The sequence below is a fragment of the Ambystoma mexicanum genome, chromosome 9 (genome assembly GCF_040938575.1).
Source record: "Ambystoma mexicanum isolate Mex_15411 chromosome 9, UKY_AmexF1_1, whole genome shotgun sequence".
In the NCBI taxonomy this organism is placed as follows: Eukaryota; Metazoa; Chordata; class Amphibia; order Caudata; family Ambystomatidae; genus Ambystoma; species Ambystoma mexicanum.
Genome location: NC_090931.1, coordinates 925654550 through 925675812, shown reverse-complemented (window position 1 = coordinate 925675812; position 21263 = coordinate 925654550). Strand labels below are relative to the sequence as shown.

The 21263-nt window shown below is 45.8% G+C and overlaps 1 protein-coding gene across 3 annotated transcripts in view; it reads left to right on the top strand.

Moving 5' to 3' along the window:
* The window catches only part of OSBPL6 (oxysterol binding protein like 6), a 3803429-nt gene that overhangs the window by 2630619 nt on the left and 1151547 nt on the right, over positions 1-21263 (top strand). For all 3 annotated transcript variants that reach the window (XM_069616111.1, XM_069616109.1, XM_069616110.1), the window contains one exon: positions 14727-14864. In XM_069616111.1, the coding sequence (XP_069472212.1) occupies positions 14727-14864 (138 nt within the window). The remainder of the gene's footprint in view (positions 1-14726; positions 14865-21263) is intronic.

Genomic DNA, 21263 nt, shown 5'->3' with positions numbered 1-21263 from the left:
ACCTGTATGTATACTGTGTATGATCTGCGTAGTAAGTTAGCCCCCGACTATTGCCCCAGTTAGGACCTCCCGGGTACCCTATCCTGGGAAGTAGGCAAGGATAACGTCTTTGCAGCACAAATACAAGATCAAAGGGAAGCCCTGGTAGCTCCCAGCTGTCCAAATGACGCACTGAAAGAGTTTCAGCAAACCGGCAATTTAACGGTGTTGTAGCAAGCTGTAGATATAGCGATGCCCGCCCTTCCCCCAGACTTTCAGAGGGAAGATCTGATATCAGACCGACAGGGAAATATTACACTGCAGGGCAAACGCTCAATCAAAACACCAGGCAACAAGCAAGGATGTAGAGTCATCACTGATTTGTACCCGAAAGATACGACGGGGAGCCATTGACACCCAAGCGACTCAGGCAGAAAGTAATTACATCGCAGACAATAGAATTGATTAAACACCGAACATGAAAACCCACCCGTCTATGAACGGGGGAACATATTACTACTAACGAGCAACTGAGATGATCCTTTGATAGAAGTATCAGAAATATCAAATCTAGATGACACTCCTCCTTTTTTGACCGAGCGCAGCACGGAAACATCAGCAGACTCACTATCATCAGTGAGTTCTAGGGCATCAAACAGGATGCACCACACCCTAAGAGACATGGACAATAACATAGAGCTGACCTTCCCCTATGTGTCAGCTTTAAACACAGTCCCCTGCTCCTTTATGTCTCTTTACGAGAGAATAAAAATGGAGGTTCACACTAATACTCTGACCCTGAGCAAGATAAAAAGCACCTTACAGGCAGTGGAAACTGCCGTGAAAAATTGAAACAAAAGGACACTGAGTGAAAATAGAGCTGATGCTGGTTCTAAACTCCTAGGCCCACTTCCGGCAGAGAGGAATAGACCAAACTAACGGACCTCGCAAGGTGAACCACGGACATTGGAAGATACTGCCAGCATAGCTCCTTCGAAATCAACAGAAAAATGTATGCACAGGAAAAAGGCAAACAAAAGGTAATCACAGAGATTTCTGAGATCCCTGCAAGTAACACATGATTGCCCCAATAAAAATACCATTCAGAGCCAGCCACTAAAATTGGCGTCAGACGACAACTGCAATCCCTATAGTAACTGGCGATCATGGAAAAGTGACCCATCGATCTGAAACGGCGGAGACCTCTTATGAGGAGCATTTTGGGCACTCCCCATTGGCCAGTTTCTCTCTATTTCTCCTCCAGTCCTCTGGTCAGATGATTAGCACAATCCCTGTAGCAACTGTTAATCATGGAAAAGTGAGTTCTAGATCTGAGGCGGTGTAGACCATAGATGAGGACAGAGGTATTGCTAGGGGGGCGCCAAGGGGAATCTAGTTTTTTGGTTGTAGCCCCGGATAGAAGCTCAAGGGCTACAACCAAAAGGCTAGCTATCCCCGAGTCCCGACAGTCCCGATATTAGTGTAGCCCCGGATCTTTTCCAGACCTAACAGCTCTGCATGAGGAGCAATTGGGGCACCACCCATGGAATGGTTTACCTCCTCTCCCCCTAAGACTGGGGGTAGCAGTTAATGGAGGGTAGACAAATGCTCCCAAACGCAGGAGAGCTCTGAGATGGAGAGCCCTTTGATGTTACCACTTGTTCCATCTAAACCCACCCCAAATTACGGGACTTCATTTAACAAGGCTGAAGGTATGCGAATACCATCTCAGCAACAATGCAAATTGGTGAATGTAGGATGTGGGTTAGTGATGAAAGGGCAAATTCCGCAAGCCCTCCATTGGCCCCAAAGAACATGAACCCACTTGCAGTATACGCAGTATCACCTTAAGAAATGAGCCAAACAAAGATAACTCAAAGCGCATACTTTTAGAACTGTTACTGGAGTCACCACAACAAGTAGGTTTAAACCGCCAAACGTACTTGACTTGTTTCACGAGATCCTACAGATGCGGCTCCTAACTTCAGTGGACATTCAACAAGTCTATTTCCCAGACGAAGACAGGACAGACATCGTAAGACTAAAAGTAAGATCAAAAATGGTCTTGACATTGTTCCTAACTGAGATTGATACTCTGCGCCAGATGGGCTACGACATCACGCCCTACTGTGAATTGAAATTCCAAAGGGAGAAAAGTACAGGGAATTATAGGCTCAGCTGTGCCAGAGGTACCTCTGGTCAGCGGGTATAAATACAAATAAGAAGGGCTCCTATGGACGGTTGGAGAGTAGGCTTAAAAGATATTCTGCCACAGGGCACTCAGACAATTGGTCGTGGCTACCCGGAACATTAGCAACAAACTTTAGAAAGCTGGGAGACATGGGCACGGGACTTAAGCAGGACCGACATTGTGGGAGAATTGAAAACTCTCTTGGAACAAGGGAGGGTTCAATAGCTTTGTTAAAAATGACAATATTGCTACTGTATTCAGTGATAGTGCAGTGATTTTCCTACAGGGAACCTGGCTGCTGACTCTATTAGCGGTAGATGGATACATCATATTGCAGCAAGATGCTGTAACTTCTCACAGGGAAGACCCTTTGTTGGCTTGGCAATAGCTGTCAAATAAAATATTGTAATTAAGTATGAAATCGATTACAACGCGTATTATGATTTATTGGCAGCCAAGTTTACCTTTAGGGTAATCGCTATTATCATAGCAGTTTTTATTGGTGTCTCTACTGGAACCCTGCAAAAACACCCCAAGAAGATTTTTTCGGACATGTTTTAATGCAATACTAGGTGCCTACAAAGATTTGTTTCACAAATGCAAATGATTGCTTGTGTTGGAAAATGAGGCCAGCAACCATATGATATAACTGCAACATTCGCTATATCTGCAAGCTATAATAATAATAATAATATTAACACCGCTATGATGTTAATGAAGCGGACAGTAAACTGGTAGTAGGAGCAAGCAGAAATAGGCTGGCCTAGAAGATCTCCAACACACTTCATTTTAATTTGTGAGTGACCCAGACTGTCTAACACACTACATTAGAAAGCAGAATTGAGATGTGTTCTCCTAAGGGGTTTCTAACATTGATAGAAGAGCATAATTTGAAAGATAAAAAATACAAGGGACAACTGAGACAGCACATGCATAGATATGGCATAGTGGTGCAAGAGAAAAAGGCGCGCTTTGGGTGCACCTTGTGACAGTTAAAGAAAACAACTATACCAGTGTTGGAAAGAATTGGTAAAGCCTGTGAATTGCGCCAAAACTGTAAAAACGGATTTACGGGTGTTAGGGAGAATTCTCTGTTTAGGCTGAATTTCCTAACCTAGTGAGTCCCCCAGCAGCTTTGCTGGATTTTTGGGGTTTCTTTTTTTCTCCTGCCAAGAGTGAGACTCTTTTACCCTCACTCTTGGACATGATTTGAGTATGTCTCTTTGATTCTAGATGTGTTTTATGGGCTAAGGGGTCTTTTACTCCATAGGGCATCATGTGTTTTTGTGATGTGTGTTACACCGCACCCTCAGTGCAGTAACGCAGGGGTGTCATAGTGACCCCCCAGTATAGACTCCATACCCTGGGACTGACTACTGTCTCCCAGGGCATGTAAAGTCACCATTGACTTTACTAGTCTCAAATTCTGAACAGAACCAGTACAAACCATCATATTGTGGATGTACTGGCCGGGGAAATTCGATTGCCCCGGGGTCTGTTAGTCGAGGGGGCACGGCTCCGTCCCCCCTGATCGAGTTTTGGCTGGTGGCAGTGGATACTACTTTTTATATTCGACCGGGAATATATCCCTATGGGATGTCCCATTGTTCGAGGCTACCAACTTTCATTATTTAATTCCTATAGCCTCGAACATACCGCCGGTTTATTTATTTAATATTAATTCTCTGGTTGGTATTTTTTGCCAGAACTCGGTTCTAAAAATGGCGTTTGTGTTCGCTTCTGTGACTCCAACTCAAGTTGAGCCCTTTGTTCCACTATTTTGGCAGGCTTCTCCACAGAAGCCCTCCAAAGTGGTGCCACTCTGTCTGGGGTACTTAGGAGGGGTGGAGGGGGATTTAGGCACCCTGGACTGAGTTGCCTAGGCAACTCAAGTCGCACTCCGTCCTGATTGGCCCAAGTGGTGAGCCGGCCGGCTCACCACTTAGCATGTTTGAGTGACAGCTAGGCTGAGTGAATGGGGGTTTTCTGCATAAAAGCAGGGCTTTGGGGACTGGAACTTTAGAAGACGCCACAGGACCTAAGAATCCGACGAGCGAGAAGCTGAGCCGACCTGCTACGACGACACCACCGGTGGAGCCCTGCTGAACCGTCTCACCACTTTTTCCAACGACAGAGGAGATCTCCATCCCGGAGAGTCTTCTTCCTTCGACTGGTAGGGATAACCAGTCTGCTTCCTTTTTCGCTCCCTGGAACATCTCGTGGCCGCCTTGCCTGTGCCAAGCACCCCGGCAACCGGGATACCACGTGTTACCACTACCGCGAATCAAAGGGTAGTATCTTTAACCAGAAAACTCTGCGGCTGGTTTCTTCCCTGGCAGTGCAACGACCTTCATCTTTCCTCCACGTCGATATCTTCTCTCCCTCTGGACGACGCCGCGACTTGCACCCGCCGCCAGGAACAACTGCCCCGGCTGGAGGATCCTTTCCACATAAGGTACTGTGTTCCGCCTGGCTTCCCTTGCAACCGACTGTACGGGTTAGATTTAGCTCCCGGCTTTCGACCCTGGGTTAGCCTGGGACACCCTAGCTAAACTCTTCTGAGCCTAACTAAAACCTCTCCGAACCCCCTGCAAGACTTTTTAAGCCTGTTGTCATTGTGTGATCTTGGGTGCATTTGTGCCCTACTCTCTCCAAGAGTGGGCCCGGCCTATGGACTTTGGCCCTCAAGTAACTATTGACTTTCCTGCCTTGCTTTAGAGTTCCTAAGTATTAGTGTGGTATATTTTCCTACATTCTGCCTTTTTCCCTCCCTTTTTTGTTAACTTATTGGAGTGCCATCTATAGTTAAGCGCTCACCTCTGTTTGGAAATAAGTGGTGTTAACTAAGACTTGTCTGATAAGGAATAAGGAGTGTATATATAATAATAGTAAGTGTGTTTAGAGTGATTTACAATAATAGTGCTGGAGTGTTTCAATAAGTGTGTTTTTAAATAAATAATTATATACCTTGTTACCAAAGCTCTGGTCAGTGTTTGCTTGTGCTATTGTATCTGAGTGCCTATTGTGTATACTTTGCATACTGCCTAACTCTTCTTGAGGGAAGTCTGACTGCTCAGCCACAGCTACCAGGTAAATCTGGGTGGTACGGACTGCTAACAAGTGGGTTTACTGCCAACACTTGTAGTCTTAAATCTTTTGCAGTGGTCCCCAAGGGAACTGCACAGGTTTCTGCCTAACAACGGGTTATCGTTTTTATATAATTAAAAAGAGACAGCAGCCATATGTTAGAGACAATCATGAAAAAACATTTGGCTGATTAACGAATTTTCTAGACAGTGTAGTCACTGAATAACCCAATTACGGAGGAAATCTGGAGGCTATATTTTTATAATTTATATGAGGAAAATATGATTGATTTCCACCAGAGCTTTCCAGTGTATGTAGCAGCTTTTGACTTCTCCCCCGCCTCGGACACAGTGAACAGAGGAAATCTCTGGCAGAAATTGAAAAGATGGCATATCCCAGAACCGCTTCTGGCAATTTTGGTGCACCTCCACAAGCACCTTTATCTGCAAGTGTGATTGAACAATCAAGGAAACCTCAGGGTTAGTTGGATTTCCGTAGAGGTTTGTGACAGGGGTGCGTTCTCGCACCCTGTCTATTCAACATACACCTTGCAGATCTGGTGGAGATAGTCAGCTAAAGGGCTTGCCATGCCAGGTATTGGGAGTGTAAAGGTGCAATGGATGTCATATGCTGATGACATAATTCTGTTGGACAACACCATGAGAGAAATGTATACAATAGGTAGCCTTTTATCAAAATAAGCAGGGTACCAGAGAGGCCTACAATATTTGCTAAATACAATGGAGAGTTATGCTACAGTAAATGAACTAAGAATTAACCCAAATAAAACTATCATAATTAGATTTTCCCCATATGCCGGAAAACCATATGGTTATAATTAGAATCTAGAAAAAATGTCTCTACTGCCAGTTAATCAGATCACATATTTGGGCTTTGTATTAGATAATCGAAAATAGACTATGCTTTGGACAAATAGATTAAAGGCTAAAGCAGATCTATTTGCAGCCCAAATGAGAAAGATTAACAGAGTCGGACCAGAGTCTTAGGGGTCTACAGTGTGAAGAGTGGAGCAGTAACTCTTCCCTATCCATTTGCAAGGAGGCAGAGCTTATCACTTAAGACCCAGGGTCCTCCACGGAGCGGACGCAGAGTCGGACTAGAGTCTTAGGGGTCTACAGTGTGAAGAGTAGAGCAGTAACTCTTCCATATCCATTTGCAAGGAGGTGCAAGGAGCCGGAGCTTATCACTTAAGACCCAGGGTCCTCCGCGGAGCGGACGCGGAGTCAGTGTCTTAGGAGTCTTGGGAGAGCTTGGGTGAGTGGTGGAAAAGATGCAGAGCCAAACTCTACTTCGTGCCACATCAGAACCAGCTGCAAAGGCGCCAGGCTCAGCTGTAAAAACTAAAGCATCAGAGCCCCTGGCGCGCCGTCACCTGCCCATGCAACTGCACAGTGACACAGAAAAGCTGAGCTCTGGACTACAAGTAAGTGAAAGTGTAAAAGGCACATGTACTTTAAATCTAAAGCCCTGCTCCTCCACTAATGACACGCCCAGTGCTTCCCCCGAATTTGCGAGAGATGCGGCTGGTGCACCCTCACCTTTTCCCTCTCCTAAAGCTACAACTCAAACTTTGGAACATTGTGCGCAATTAGTCCCAAACCCGCTGAAAGAACATTCAACATTCCTTGCTGCAGCGACAACCGAGACCCAACGTTGTTTCATCCTGCCACCCGCCAGCCCTACAACAGGGCGGAGGATTTGTGGCAGAGCTTACCGGGGGTTGGCGGCTTCGCGTGTCGGCCCAGGGCGGCTGTCTGTGCCTGCAGTCTCTCCGATGCCCCTGCCCATGGCACCTGTGGCGGTGTGCGAGCGGCGCGGCTTGGTGGACAGAGACTGTGTTGGCGGAGGCGAGGCCCTGGTCCCGGCGAGGCACAGCTGCAGGACGCTGGTCCTGGGGCGTGTGGCTCGGATCGGCATGACCGCTCCCTCAATATTAGTAACGACACCTGTGGATGCGTCGTTACCAGGAACTGCGCTGCAAGCGCCGTGTGCCCTAAGAGCACTCCTACTACCCATTCTACTGAACCAAAAGGAGGCAAACGGCTCGCTTGGAGCGATACCCATAAAAAAAGCAAAGACTGAGCTCTGTTTTCTATGACTCGTTTGATACGATCCCCTTAAATGTCTCACAATTGAATGATTCCAGTAAAATTGCTCCACCTCTGAGGGAGCGGTTTCAAAACACAATTATCAGAGCAAACACTATGTGTGAGCAGTCAACCTGATTGCGTCATCATCGAACGTAGAAAGTCCCTTGATGTGGTAAATAAATTACTGTCAGATCTTACTCAGATCAACTCTGTACTTAACATAAAGAACTTAACTAAAAGTTTGAATTTTGCAGAAAGTGATGAACTTATGCCAGGTAAAGATCATACGCCTGCCAATATTGACAGGTCTTCATCTTGTGCACCGCCTGGGAACAATTGGCCAAGAGGTGCACTAAAACGGAGGAGAATTGAACTGAGCCGTTCTCCTCCCTTAAACTGCTCTCAGACAAGAAGCGTAAATGACGTGGTCAATACTCAAAGTAGGCATGATCCCATGTGTAAACATTTGCCAGCTAACAGGTCTAACATGCTGCTTTTTCCTCCTCGTGTTAACAGTGCTGAATCCTCTCCAAATGAATACTCATCAGATTCTTCCTTAGTAGAACATGACTTTCCAATAGTCAGGCGCTCTTTCTCTACTGCCCATTCAAGATCTAAGGGCGGCAAGAAAGATTTAGAAGCAGTGGGTGACGCTGTTCTGAAAGAGCTGCAACCAATTTTAAGGTCAGCCATTACCATCACATTAGCACCTTTCTTGAAGATGTACAAGCATCTGAACAAAAATCTAAAAGACCTAAGTACTCTGAATGCTCTTATGAACGCCAAAATGGCAAAAATCAAAAACGACAACAACTCTTTTGTCTCAAGAATCTTGGAGATACACAAAAGCATGGAGCACTCCCTGAAAGTATTGGCAGAGCAAAAACGGAACAACAGCGAGGACAAAAAACTCCTGGCGGAAGTAGCACGTGAAGCTATAGGTCTGTTAAAACATAAGCCAGAGGTTTCTACTATACAACCGGACTATCCGCAGCCGGGAGGCTGCTGCCACCACCCTAACAAAAGCAGCCAAATACTCATGGCAGGCTCTGATTGGAGTATACCATGCAATAACGAGACGTCTCCTCCTACTGCTCAAACTGAGCCGTTGCCTGCGAACTCATTGGTGACACAACCTGTGTTGGAGTCTAATGAGGTACCAACTCAGGGACCAGCAACAACACCTGATTAGAATGATATAGACGCCAACAGATGAACCTTGAAAAATGATCGATTGGAACCTGACAGCTCAGCAATCCAGCGCAGTCCAAAGAAATCAAATGCGTGGGACTGGACATCCAGGACAAGCCCTCTACATCAAAAGCGGGAGTCAGGTCTGTTGAGCCTCAACAACCACAGATGGACCACATCGACTTGACCAAAGGAGCAACGGATGCCGTTTTCCCTATTTTTGAGTCTGGGAAACAGACTGAACTAAAGAATACAGTGAAAGCACCCCAAGTTAAGAAGTCCAAAAATCAAGCCAAAAAGAAGAACTGTTGTAATAACAGCTCAATGAAGTTCCTTCAAAAGATTAAATTGGTGAACTTAACTGTCAATCCTGGATGTCTTGACCCAGTTGAGAAAAATAATGTAAAGGTGGAAGTGCACATGCAAACAACGAATCCTCAATTAATAGTACTGTCTGATGAAGAACTGCTAAACGAAATAATGAACATGTCTTTATACGAAGATATAGATGACATAGAGGAGATTGAGGCTCCGGCAAGTGCAAATATTAATATCCACCCAACTGCTGCACCTGCTCTGGTATGCAGCAATACCACTGAGGCAGCAGGTAGGTTGTAAAATGTATCTGGCACACAAATTGTGATGGTTAAACTTCCCCAATTGCCAGCTACTGAACTTAAAAACCCACAACTGAAAGAAAATCAAAATAACATCACTCTCCAAGATCGATGGGATGTGCTGATTAACCACGAAAGTCAAGTCCTAACCTATCCCCACCGAAGCCTTGCCCCTTCCTCCCTAAAACCGTTACCACTAAAGGTATCCAGGCCTGTGAATGCTACCCTGGTAATGTTGGAGGAAAAATGGGGGAGCTGCACTGACTTCGAGGCTATTGGGGAAATTGATGGTGTCTACACATCTGATACAAAACACAACGAGAATGCATGCAGCCTATCAGAGTTTGGCTTTACAAATCCACAGCGCTTTTTACACCCCAACGATCAGTTAGCAGATGATGAGCTGCAAATGCGATCAAAAGAGGCCTCAAGTCAGCAGAAATACAAAAGACCTGCAAACCTTCCAGTCTTGAAACCTTTGGCCAGATATACTATGATACTGGAACAAATTGTGGAAACTAAGGATGAACTAATCTTGAATAGAGCTAACGCCTTGCGTTTTATCTATCACGTGCCGTCTTTGAGGTCGATTGAGTCCAGCGATATAAAAATGGTTGAATTCTCCAAAGGCCAGCAGAAGGACAGAGCAAATCTTTACAGCGACTCAAGAATTATCGGCAACATGCTGCTATAGGCTGTCCCTTTACTGCTATCAATGGGATTTGACATCCAAGAAATGGAAACGGATGATCAACAATCAAAGCCTATGCCCAAAATGTGCCCGGGAACGGACATACTTGTTTAAATACATACAATCACAGAAGTACGAAACAACAGTACTAGCAAACGATCCTGTGAAAATGAAAACTGTAGCCAAAAATGCAAAGGCCCCCTCTCCGGGACTGATGCACCCACGACTTCCCATGTAATAATAACAGTGGAAGGCAACGCTGAACCAACTCAAGCCATCCTGAATCAAACGAAAGACGGGAACACCAGCAGTGAACCAAGAGACTGGACCTGGATGGCTGCAGCCTTGGCGGGTCGAAGTTCCAGTTAACATTGGGAATCCTTACAAAGATCGAGTATAAACGTTGGCACCTGGAACACCAGAGGTTTCGCTCATCTATTCACCATGGCATGGACCTGGATTGATGAATTGGATGTTTTGTGTCTCCAGGAACCATGGTTAGATGTATGCCTGTTGGTAGATCACTTTGAAGTAGTAATCAATCCGGCCATAAGAAATAACAAGGGAAGGCCGATGGCTGGACTTCTGACAATGGTACGGAAGGCATCAAGGTTCCGTATATCTGAATCTTGGAATAAATCTCCATACATTCAAATAAGTAGACTTGTTCGTCATGGCACCAATAAACAGGAGTTAACAGAAATCAACCTGATAAATGTATACTGGCAACATCAAGCGACAGATTCCTGGACACTCATAGACACCATAACTCAGGTTATTGACATCATAAATGAGCATTACGAGACACCTAATATTATTATATGCGGCGATGTAAATATTAACTGCATTGACCGTGCTCATGATACGGTTGGAAACAAAAGAAAAGATTGCAGAGATGAATTATCTGTTAGATGGTGTGAAGAGATGGAAACTAGAGAACTCCACCTGATGAACGGGAATACCACGGGAGATATAGCAGCTCAACCCAACTGGAAAAGTGACCACCAACGATCAGTCCTAGATTATTTCTTTTTGTCCTTCAACCTCGCTAAATGTGCCATAAAAATGCAAATCATAGACACACTGCAGAGTGATCATAACCTTGTCATGATAAATTTAGTGGGTACTGAACCTATGAAAATTACCAGCAGAGGGCCTGAACTCGTGGTCGATTCCAGTAGGATTTGACTAAAATTGAGAGAATCGGAAGTAAACACCTTGGTCGACACGTATAGATCTCAAGTTAACAACTTAGAGTACTTGAACACGTTAAAACAATTTACTGTGTGCAAACAAGGGCTGCAAAATCTCACATTTAAACCAAAACACGTGTTTGATGTCATACTTGCACACAGGAAAAGAAAACTCCGACAAGAACTCAGGCAATGTGTACACTTAGAGCTGCCCGAACGACTCGCACAAGCTGCTAAACAAAAATACAAGAACTGGTTGAAAGCTCATAAACCTCAGCTCGAACAACAATATGCCGAAGCCATGCTGACGAGACTTGCAAACAAAGACGCTCGCGAATTTTGGAGGATCATAAAGGAAGATTCCTGTCCTGATTCTGCGGTGCCAGTCAACGTGGTAACTGCAAGTGCCTGGGAACAACATTACACTGAGCTTCATTTCCAAGAAGGGCCATCTAGTTGACCTTTCTGATTCAACAACCGACAAATGGGATCTAAAGTTTGATGAACACGATATTTTAGATATCATCAACAGGGCAAGCTCATCAAGAGCCCCAGGCCCTGATGGTTTGACTAACTTTACCCTTAAACAACTTCCAGAAAAATGGGCTGCGCTATGTGGACTAATAATCGCAAGGATTGTGAGAGAAAAATCAACTCCAGCATCATGGAAGTCCGCTACCATTATCCCAATATTCAAAAAGGGCAACGGGTTGAATCCCAAGGATTATAGAACAATTGCTCTTCTGGACGTTTTGGGCAAGGTTTAAGCCACACTGTTACAACAGAAACTGTCGGCCTGGATTAAATCTACCCAGAGGTTTGATTTTAGACAAACCGGTTTTGTGAAAGGGGTAGGCTGTGGTCTTAACCTTCTAATTTTGAACATCATGAAAATGGAAGCCATATGGGCAGGAAAATGTGTCTATCTAGCATTCATTGATCTCTCCCATGCGTTCGACAGCATCAACCGTGAGCTCCTATGGGATAAGATGCGCAAGTAGAACTGCCCGATTAGCTTGCTGGCAGCAATTAAAGATCTACACACTAATACCAACATAAAAATCAGACTGGATCGGAGAGGCACCTTATCTAATCCAATTAAAACCTTTTGTGGGGTTAAACAAGGATGCCCGTTGGCCGCTATCATATTTAACCGTTTTATATCTGACATAGGGGACTATTTTGATACCATCCCCTCATTCCATCAAAAAATTGGCAATAAAGAAATAAGCTGGATCCTCTATACGGATGATTTGGTTTTGCCTGACTCTACGCCAATGGGTTTACAGCGAAAACTAAACTTAATTGAAAAATACGTAGTCAAAAATGGCCTAACTATTAACACCAAGAAATCTGAAATGTTGTCCTTGCAAAACCTGGTAACACACAAATTCACTGCAAGGAAAAAAAATGAAATGGTACTTGGGAAAGGAACAGGTGAAGACGGTCCTAAACACCAGATACTTAGGAATGCATATCAGTTCCAGCCGTAATGATATTATCTGGGTCACCACCACTAAAGCCAAATGCCGCCAACTAGCTGTACAGGCAGCAGCCCTACAGAAAAAATATGGGAAATTCTCTCTGCTGCCAGCCATACGGTTTTACAAACAAAAAGCAGTACCAGCTATGCTACATGGTGCGAATTGTGCTTTGGGATGTCCAGATACAATTTGGAACACACTGGAAAACATGTTTTGGTCGAAGGTTCTGTGGCTACCTAAAGGGATTCCAATGGTGTGTATAAGCCACAAACTAAACTTGATATCCCTAAATTCGAGAGTCTCTTGGAACATGTTGGCCCTTTATCGCAAAATAACCATCAAGTCGACACTACCTCAATTTGAGATACTGCAGTTCTCAGATGGCCTAAACAAGTCTAACATGCTAGCACAGTGGATGACACGCTGTGAGCAAGTGATGGAGCATTGCGACCTAGAGATGGAAACGCTTCACACAAACCCAAATAAAGTTAAGAAACAACTTTTTCAACAAGACTGGTATGAAACTGGCGAGCTGTGACGCAAACAAAAATGGATGCTTTTGTCTCCACCAGAAGCAAAAAAACGTAAACGAAATCCAGAAGTATCAAGTAAAATTTCTTGATAAACGTCAGAGAGACTTATTTCTGAAATTTCATCTGAATGCATTTAAAATTAAGCAAGTATTGGCATTTTGGGACAAGGGTTTGCCAAAAGATAACAAATGTCGCCTATGTAATATCGAACCAGAGTCTTTAAAGCAGTTGACTCTATATTGTTCTGCATTGCGAGAAGCGAGAACTATTCACTTGGGCAAGGTTCTGGGCGATCATCAAACGCTGAGTGTCGACGATCTGTGGTCTCTATGTTTTGATGACTCAAAAAGGAAACTAACGATCGCACTAACATCTTTCTTGGAAGTCATTGTTAAGAGATTTGATGAAAAGTCAATCGCCATTTTAGAAACCCTAATTTTACGTAAACCGGTTAGAGTAGCAGATTGTTTTTGCTTTAGGTCGCTCGTGGTTGTTGTTTTAGCTGAAATAAGTGTGAAATAATTGTTTTCTTTACATATTTCTTTATTTTTTTAAAGGTTTGTAATAAACCATATAAAACAAATAAAAAAAAATTAACATGATGTTTTGTCACTTTATGTTACAGTTCTTAATAGATTATTACAAAACAAAGGTGGTCCCTTCGATACTTCATTGTCAAGATTTATTCAATTTGTCTGACAGCATAAAATGGAATAAGATAGAAGCTCTGATCTGGAAGAATGCATTCAATTTACCCAATTCAGTGCTTATTGTTGCATTAATATACAAACTTGGCTTATCCTCACTGAGAGGTTTACTAAATTGGAAAGCTCTGACCTTTTATAGGAATATTTTAGCAGCAAACAAAGACAGCTTTTACGCTTCTATTAGAAGAGAACTGTAAGAAACAAATACTGGTCCTTTTGATAATTTCCAAAGAAGAAAAAATAACATCTTACTGGCTACTGGCTGTAACACAAATGAATTACCTGAACGTCTGTGGGAAATAAAAACAGAACTATTTTTTTAATGGACTGGATTAAGACAACAGAAGCAATGCATAATTTGAAGATACTGGACAAGCCCCTAGGAACACTTTTTTAATGATTTCGGCTGAACCTTATTCAAATTAATGAAATAAAAAATATCCAAGATAAGTCGAACTCGGTTTCAGGGTTGTGTTTGATATGTGCGGATGGTACTAGCATTCCGACCTTGAGGCATTTACTGACTGAATGTAAGGCCCTCTATGAGCTGCAGTTAAGTTCCTTCAGTAGATTTGTGCCATCAAAAAATTGGATTACTACAGAAGAATTTTGGTACACATTTTCTGCGGGGAGGGAGCCTAATTTAACATTTTCAGTCGTAAGATACCTGCAGAAGTTAAACCTCTCATAGCCCATTAGGTGGTTTTAATGACAGAGACTGAGACAACGCGCTGGATGTTCAGTATAAATATCGAACTTTTTAGTGTCATTAAGGAATGAAACATTTTAAAAATGTTAACATGTTGAAACTTATTTTTTCTTTTTTTTATTAACTACTATTTGAATTATGGTTAAAGTTGTATATTTATGTGTAAGGTTACAAGTTAAACCAATTCACATTAATAATAACAAATATTAAGTGTTATTCTTTTCATTGAACAGGCCCTTATTGCTGCATTCGCAGTTTCAGGATATGCTTCCACTTACTACAGAGCAGGAAGTAAGCCATTTAATCCTATACTTGGAGAGACATATGAATGTATTAGAGAAGACAAAGGGTTTCGTTTTTTCTCCGAGCAGGTAGGTAGATGATAATTACCTGAAAGATATAAATAGGCTGTCTTTACCTGTTACATTACCACCTTTACAAATACCATTTTGTGGGCACATGAGCATATGAACTTGTTTTTGTGTGCTAGTACATGTTGCTTCTACCTGCAATGGTAGTGAGTAATTATTATTTGGTTTTACTAATGATTGCTTGGTTTTACGTCTTATATTAAGTATTTTTTAAAATATTGCGTGAATGTGTTTGATATGTTGAATGTATCCTTTGTAATTGACTTAGGTGCAGATGCATGACTTTCCATTGACATTTATAATAGCTGACACAATGCACCCTTACCATGATAACAGACCCTCTGTAGGCATGCAGCTTCAGATACATTTTATTTTTTGCCCCAATTGCGGATGAATCTGCGTACAGAATAACTGCACCACTCCACTGTGTCGCTACCCATGTGCAGACTTTTGCCATTCACAACATGTTGCATTATCCACTGTCCTGCATAGAAGGCACAGAATACTGTCCCAAGGATTTCGCCAAGCGTATAGTGATGTGCTGTGCTTAAGCTTATGTGTACTTAACCAGGCTTTAGTAGTGTGGAGCATTACTAGCATGGAGCATACGACTTGGAAAAGGAATCAGCCTGGGAGCTGGGTTTGTACCTATTTCAATAAGCTTTTTTTGGCCTACTGTTAAAATTTAAAAATCTCCTAATAATCTGATCAGTTTTCTAAGTATAATTTTCCATACTCCTACGTCTTATCCCCTTTCCTCCATACTGTATGGCCGTCCCTCGCTAGGGACGGGAACAGAATCTTTTTCACCAGAAAACATTTCTTTCCCCTTTAAATTTAGTTGCTCGTGGAGGTGCGGCCTCGGGAGCATGCACTCCCTTGACTCTACGCTCTGGCGCCACACCTCAATCCTATTTTCTTCGTCGATGGGAGCAGACCTGCTTCACCTACGCTGTGGTCAAGGCTCTTTTTCCCTTTATAATTCTACGCTGTTTGAGTCTTCCCCAGGGATATGTGTCCCTCTATTTTATTACTAATCAAGATTTCAAATTTATATAGGAACTAAAATAACACCGTTCTTCGGTACCACGCCCCCCCACCCTACGGGTGAATGTCGGTCACGACAGGCTATAGTAGATGCCTGCCCTGCAACAGATCATTTCTTATGTCGGACCTGCATGCGCTCTGTCTTGGCGAAGACTACGGCTGGGACGTTGTTCGGTGTGCAATGCCCTTACTCCTTAGTCACTAAAGAACCGGCTGGCCAGGTGGAGGGACCTCCACCTGAACATATCAAGAAGTACGTATGTAGAAAAATCAAACCCAAGTTAAGTGTTCTATGCAGGCCGCACGTGGCACTGTACAGGACAAAATGGTGGCGTAGTCAGACAAAATGGCGCCATGTGCAGGAGCGTGCAAATCGACTGAACTCCAAAGACAGGAATTCACCCAGCAGGTGGAATGGTCTCCCATGAACACGGCACAATTCACGTGGTGCACATCCTACCCGGTGCCCTGAGGACAGGTGGGCTACACAGAAGTGGGCTATTCGCAGGGCAGACACAGCGTGGCAAGAGCACAGCAGTACACATGTCGGTCACCCTGTCCGTGTCTGTGCAGGAGCACAACTCTCCAGCATGCGAGGAGCGTTTTAAAAAAAAATTCCTCACTCTAATGAGAGCTCCTCAAATGGGAAGTATCTTTAGGGAAATCATCCAAGACATGATCCCGCCTATGCTCCCGCATCCCCCGGCTCCAGTCCAACAGCCGCCGGCTCAAAGTCTAGGCTCAACGCCCTCTCCACTCACGGAGACTCTGGCCCCCACTCAGCCTAGCAAGGCAGCCCTGTCCCCGCCGCCAGTGGTCCCCCAGGCCTCGGCACCCCTAAGCACGCCGCCTGCAGATAATACAGACACACAGGACCCACATGACACAGCGGATCAGGCGGACACGGACGAGGAGGGTGAGCAGGACACCTCTTCGACCGCAAGGGCTTTCCACAACAGGTTAGCTAGATTGGCGGGATACCTGGGCATTCCTCAGCCACAGAAGGAGCAACCAGAAGTGTGGGTCCTAGCAGAGGTGTTAACCATCTGTTCGACCACCAGATCGGGCATCCCGCTCCAAAAGGATGTGGAGGCCCTGGCAAGGAAGGGCTGTACCCCATCCTACGCCGCTAACCAAGAAGCGGCTGGATGCAAAATATAGGCAGGCAGAGGGTGACTCACTCCTCGTGTCGGAGCACCCGCAGTCACATTTATTGGTCATTGCAGCAGCTTCCATGTACGCCAAACTGCAAACAGTCCACTATATCATCATCTACTTCGGGACTACTTCGCAAGGAGAAAAGGGTTCTGGAGGCCTACGGAAAAAAGGTATATTCCAATGCCGGCCTCCACCTGCGACAAGCTAATGCGGACGCCATGCTGGCCGTCGCAAATCAGAGGCTTTGAAGTAAGATGGTATAGTTCCTCCCGGAGCTGCCAGCTCACAGGCAGGCTACTTTCAAGGCAGGGTTGGCCAAAGACAAAATTGTGGCACAGGACTTAATGGAGTCCTCTGTGGCTCATAGACACGGCAGGTACAGCAATTTGTGTGGCCACAGATATGAGGCGGACTGTGTGACTTAAGGCCACCAGGTTCAATCCGGGCGTACAAGTTTACATCCTCGACCTACCTTTTGAAGGATGAGTCCTATTCCATTCTTCAATGGATGAAGGGATGGATAAGAAAACAAACAGTTCCCAGACAGCCAAATCTTTGTCCATACTTTCAAAGCCAGTATCTAAGTCTTTCAGGCAGGGGCAATTCTGGTCTGATGGGGGTTGTACGTTCGGCAGCTCCAGAAGCTTCCAGCACCGTAGAGTTAGACAGCTTGACAGATCTCCCAGTAAACACAGGCGCAAACAACAGAAAACATCACACAAGGGATTCTTCCAGTCCCCCTCCCAGACACCATCCTCAGAGGGAAAGAAGCAATGACGATATCATCAAGGTCCACAGTTCTCCGGTGGGGGGCAGGCTTGCTCTCACATTCAGTCCTGGGAGACTCTCTTCGAGGCCCCATGGATCCTCTCAGTGGTATCACAGGGCTTCCGCCTTCCCATTCTACAAATCCACCCATACTCTCCTCCACTCCCCCAGATCGGGACACTATCTCTCCTTGGGAGATCCGTTCACTGGTTGTGATCGGGGCAGTAGAGGAGGTTCCCCCATCGCAAAGAAGTTTGGGGTTTTACTCTCTTATCTTCCCAATACAGAAGAAGAACCAGGCAGGCCTGAGAGTTATTTTGGATCTTTCCTTCTTAAACCTTTTCTTACCGCTCCAAAAGTTCCAGATGTTTATGCCAGCGCTGATAGCGGAGCCTTTGTATGGGGGAGACTGGACGTGCTCCCTAGACCTGAAGGATGCATACCTACACGTCCCAATATGGCAGATCCACAGGTCCTGCCTCTGGTTCTGGGCTCCCACTTCCAGCACATGGTCCTTCCGTTTGTGCTCAACTCAGCCCCAAGAGTATTTACAAGACTCATGAATGTAGTGGCCGTGGTACTCGGGTCAAAAGGCCACCATGTGTACCCATACCTCGACACTGGTTGGTCAGAGCGAAATCACCAGGGGAGTTGAGGAATACGACATCCAGACTAATGGATATTCTCTATGAACTGTGGTTCTCTATCAACCGTGGAAAGTCTCAGCTCCAGCCTAGACAAGCCTTGGTCTTCTTGGGTCTCAGGTGGGATACCAAGGAGCAGTGGATCTTCCCCACCATGGAGAAGGTGCCGGCTCTCAAAGTGACTACTGGGCACTTTCTCTGCAGGTCGGAAACTTCAGCCTGGTAGTACCAACACCTTCCAGGGATTATGGCGGCATTCCTCCTGGCTGTTCCGCATACCAATCTCAAAATGTTGAGGGTGCAGTTACACATCTCAGCCTCATGGAACCAGGAAACAGGCTCCCAAGCAGCATTAGTCCCCATCCCTGCACACCTCCACCAGGTTTTCGTGTGATGGAGGCCGGATACCAATCTTATGGCGGGCAGACCATTCAGTCCCTCCCCACGCCCTTGCTGCCTATGCCATTACGACAGACTCCTCCCTGGATGGGTGGGGAGCCACTCTGGACAACCACTGTGTACATGGCCTGTGGACATGGGAGGACTAATGGCCCTATGGCTGGCTCTATGGGCATTCCTCCCTATGATCAAGAACAGCCCCGTTTGTGTTCAGACAAACAGTTACACCTGCATGTACTACCTCAACATGCAGACTCGCCATCGACATATGGGAATGGGCCATTGCCCACAACATATGGCTTTCTGCAATCCACCTTCCGGGAAGTCCAACCTAGAGGTGGACAGACTGAGCAGGCTAGGGGTGGACAACTATAAGTGGCAGCTGAACAAACAGGTTCTGCGGGAGATCTTCAGCAAGGGTGGACAGCCCCAGATACACCAATTTGCCACGAAACACAACCGGAGATGCCAGCAGGTTGCTTCCTCGATGGTACAGGGAAGAAGCTCGCTGGGGGATGCCTTTCTACTCGTGGAATAGGATGTGGGCTTACGCATTCCCTCAGACTCCTCTTACCCACAAAGTTATCTGCAAGATCAGAGAGGCTCATCACCTGAGGCTAATTCTAAAGCACCACAGTGGCTGTCCAGACCATGGTTTTTGGACCTCATACAACTCGGATCAGCCCCTGGTGCCTCTCCCTGTGGGATCAGGTGCTGTCATTCTCGGTATAACTGGCAGAGTCAGGGGTTGAGGTTGACACATGCCGTACTTACCTAGCGCCCATAGGGGCCTACAGAAACGCTGTGGTCAAGAGGCATCTGGTGGGTCTGACGTGATTATAGCCCCCACCCAACCATCAGACGCTCGCACCCGGTCTGGGACCTCAACGTGGTTCTGGGCACCATGGCGCATACACAATTCGAGCTCATGGCATCCGTCGACATCAAATTGGTCTCAATGAAGACAGCGCAGCTGGTGGGCCTTACTTTGCTGTGCAGGATCAGCAGAATTCAGGCCCTCGTGGCATTGGAGCCCTATACCATGCTCCATTGCGACAAGGTGGTGCTCCGCACCTACCCTACGTTTCTCCCAAAGGTGGTGTCTTCTTTCCACATCAATGAGGAAATAGTCCTTCCAACTTTCTTTCCAAATCCAAAGGAGGAGGCTGAAAGCTGTTACACTGTCTCGATGTCAGGAGAGCCCTAAAATTCTACCTGGGCAGGACAAAGGGTTTCCGCAAGTCAGATGCTTTGTTCGTCACCTTCGGTGGTCCAAAACCAGGTGGTCAGGCATCAAAAGCCTCGATAGCTAGGTGGATGGTCATGGCTATTCAGCAGGCCTACAAAGGATAGCATTTGAAGGTACCAGCAAATATGCACGCTCATGCGGTCGGGGCCAAGACATCAGCTGTCGCCTTCCAGAGGCATGTGCAATGGCAAACAATCTGCAGGGCGGCCACCTGGGCTACCCCCTCTGCATTCTTCAAGCATTTCTTCCTAGACGGCAGTGAAAGATCAGACACGGCCTTTGGGCAAGCGGTCCTCAGAAACCTCTTCTCTTAGGGATGGCAACGTCTCTCTCCTCAGGGCTTCAATCAGTGGTAATCCCCCATACAGTATGAAGGAAAGGGGACGGGATGTAGGAGTAAATATAAGTACTCTTACGTCCCGTCCCCTTTCCTCCATACCGCATGGGTGCCCCTCGCTAGGGACTGAAGACGGAACCTTTTTCATCAGAAAAAACCTTCTCCCTCTTTAAATTTAGAGGCACGCAGGGGTGCGGCCCTGGGCGCATGCTCTCCCCTGACTCTGCCCACCGGCGCCACACCTCAGTCCCCATTTCGGCATCGACGGGAATGGCCCGATTTCACCAACGCTCCTGGGTTTGGCTTCGGCCATGTAATTCCATGCACTCTTCCCCGGATACTTTCTTCTGTCCTTTTTGTCTTCTTTTATCAATCAGGTACTCGGTCCTCTGTTGCCACGCTCCTCCCCGGCGCATGTCGACTTCAGCAGGCTTCAGCAGGTGTCCAGCCTGCGAGGGGCTCTTCCCTACATCGGATCCCCACGCTCTTTGCCTCCGCTGCCTTGGCCCCGACAGCGGATGGGAGGGGTGTACCGCGTGCGACTTTCATTGCATGCTCTGAAGAACAGACTAGCTAGGTGGAGGGAGCTCTTCGAGAAGTTGCCTCCAGATGACTTGAAGGACTTTGTCAGACATAAGTCAAGGCCCAAGGGAGGGCTGCTCTTTTCCAGCACACCCCGCAATGGCGACTCCTTCTGAAGGAAAGGCCCGAGCGGGAGGAACCTCTCAGATTCTCACACCAGCACGGGTACCGGGGCTAGCTCAGCTACCGGCCTCCAGGCTGAGGGGTCCGTAGAT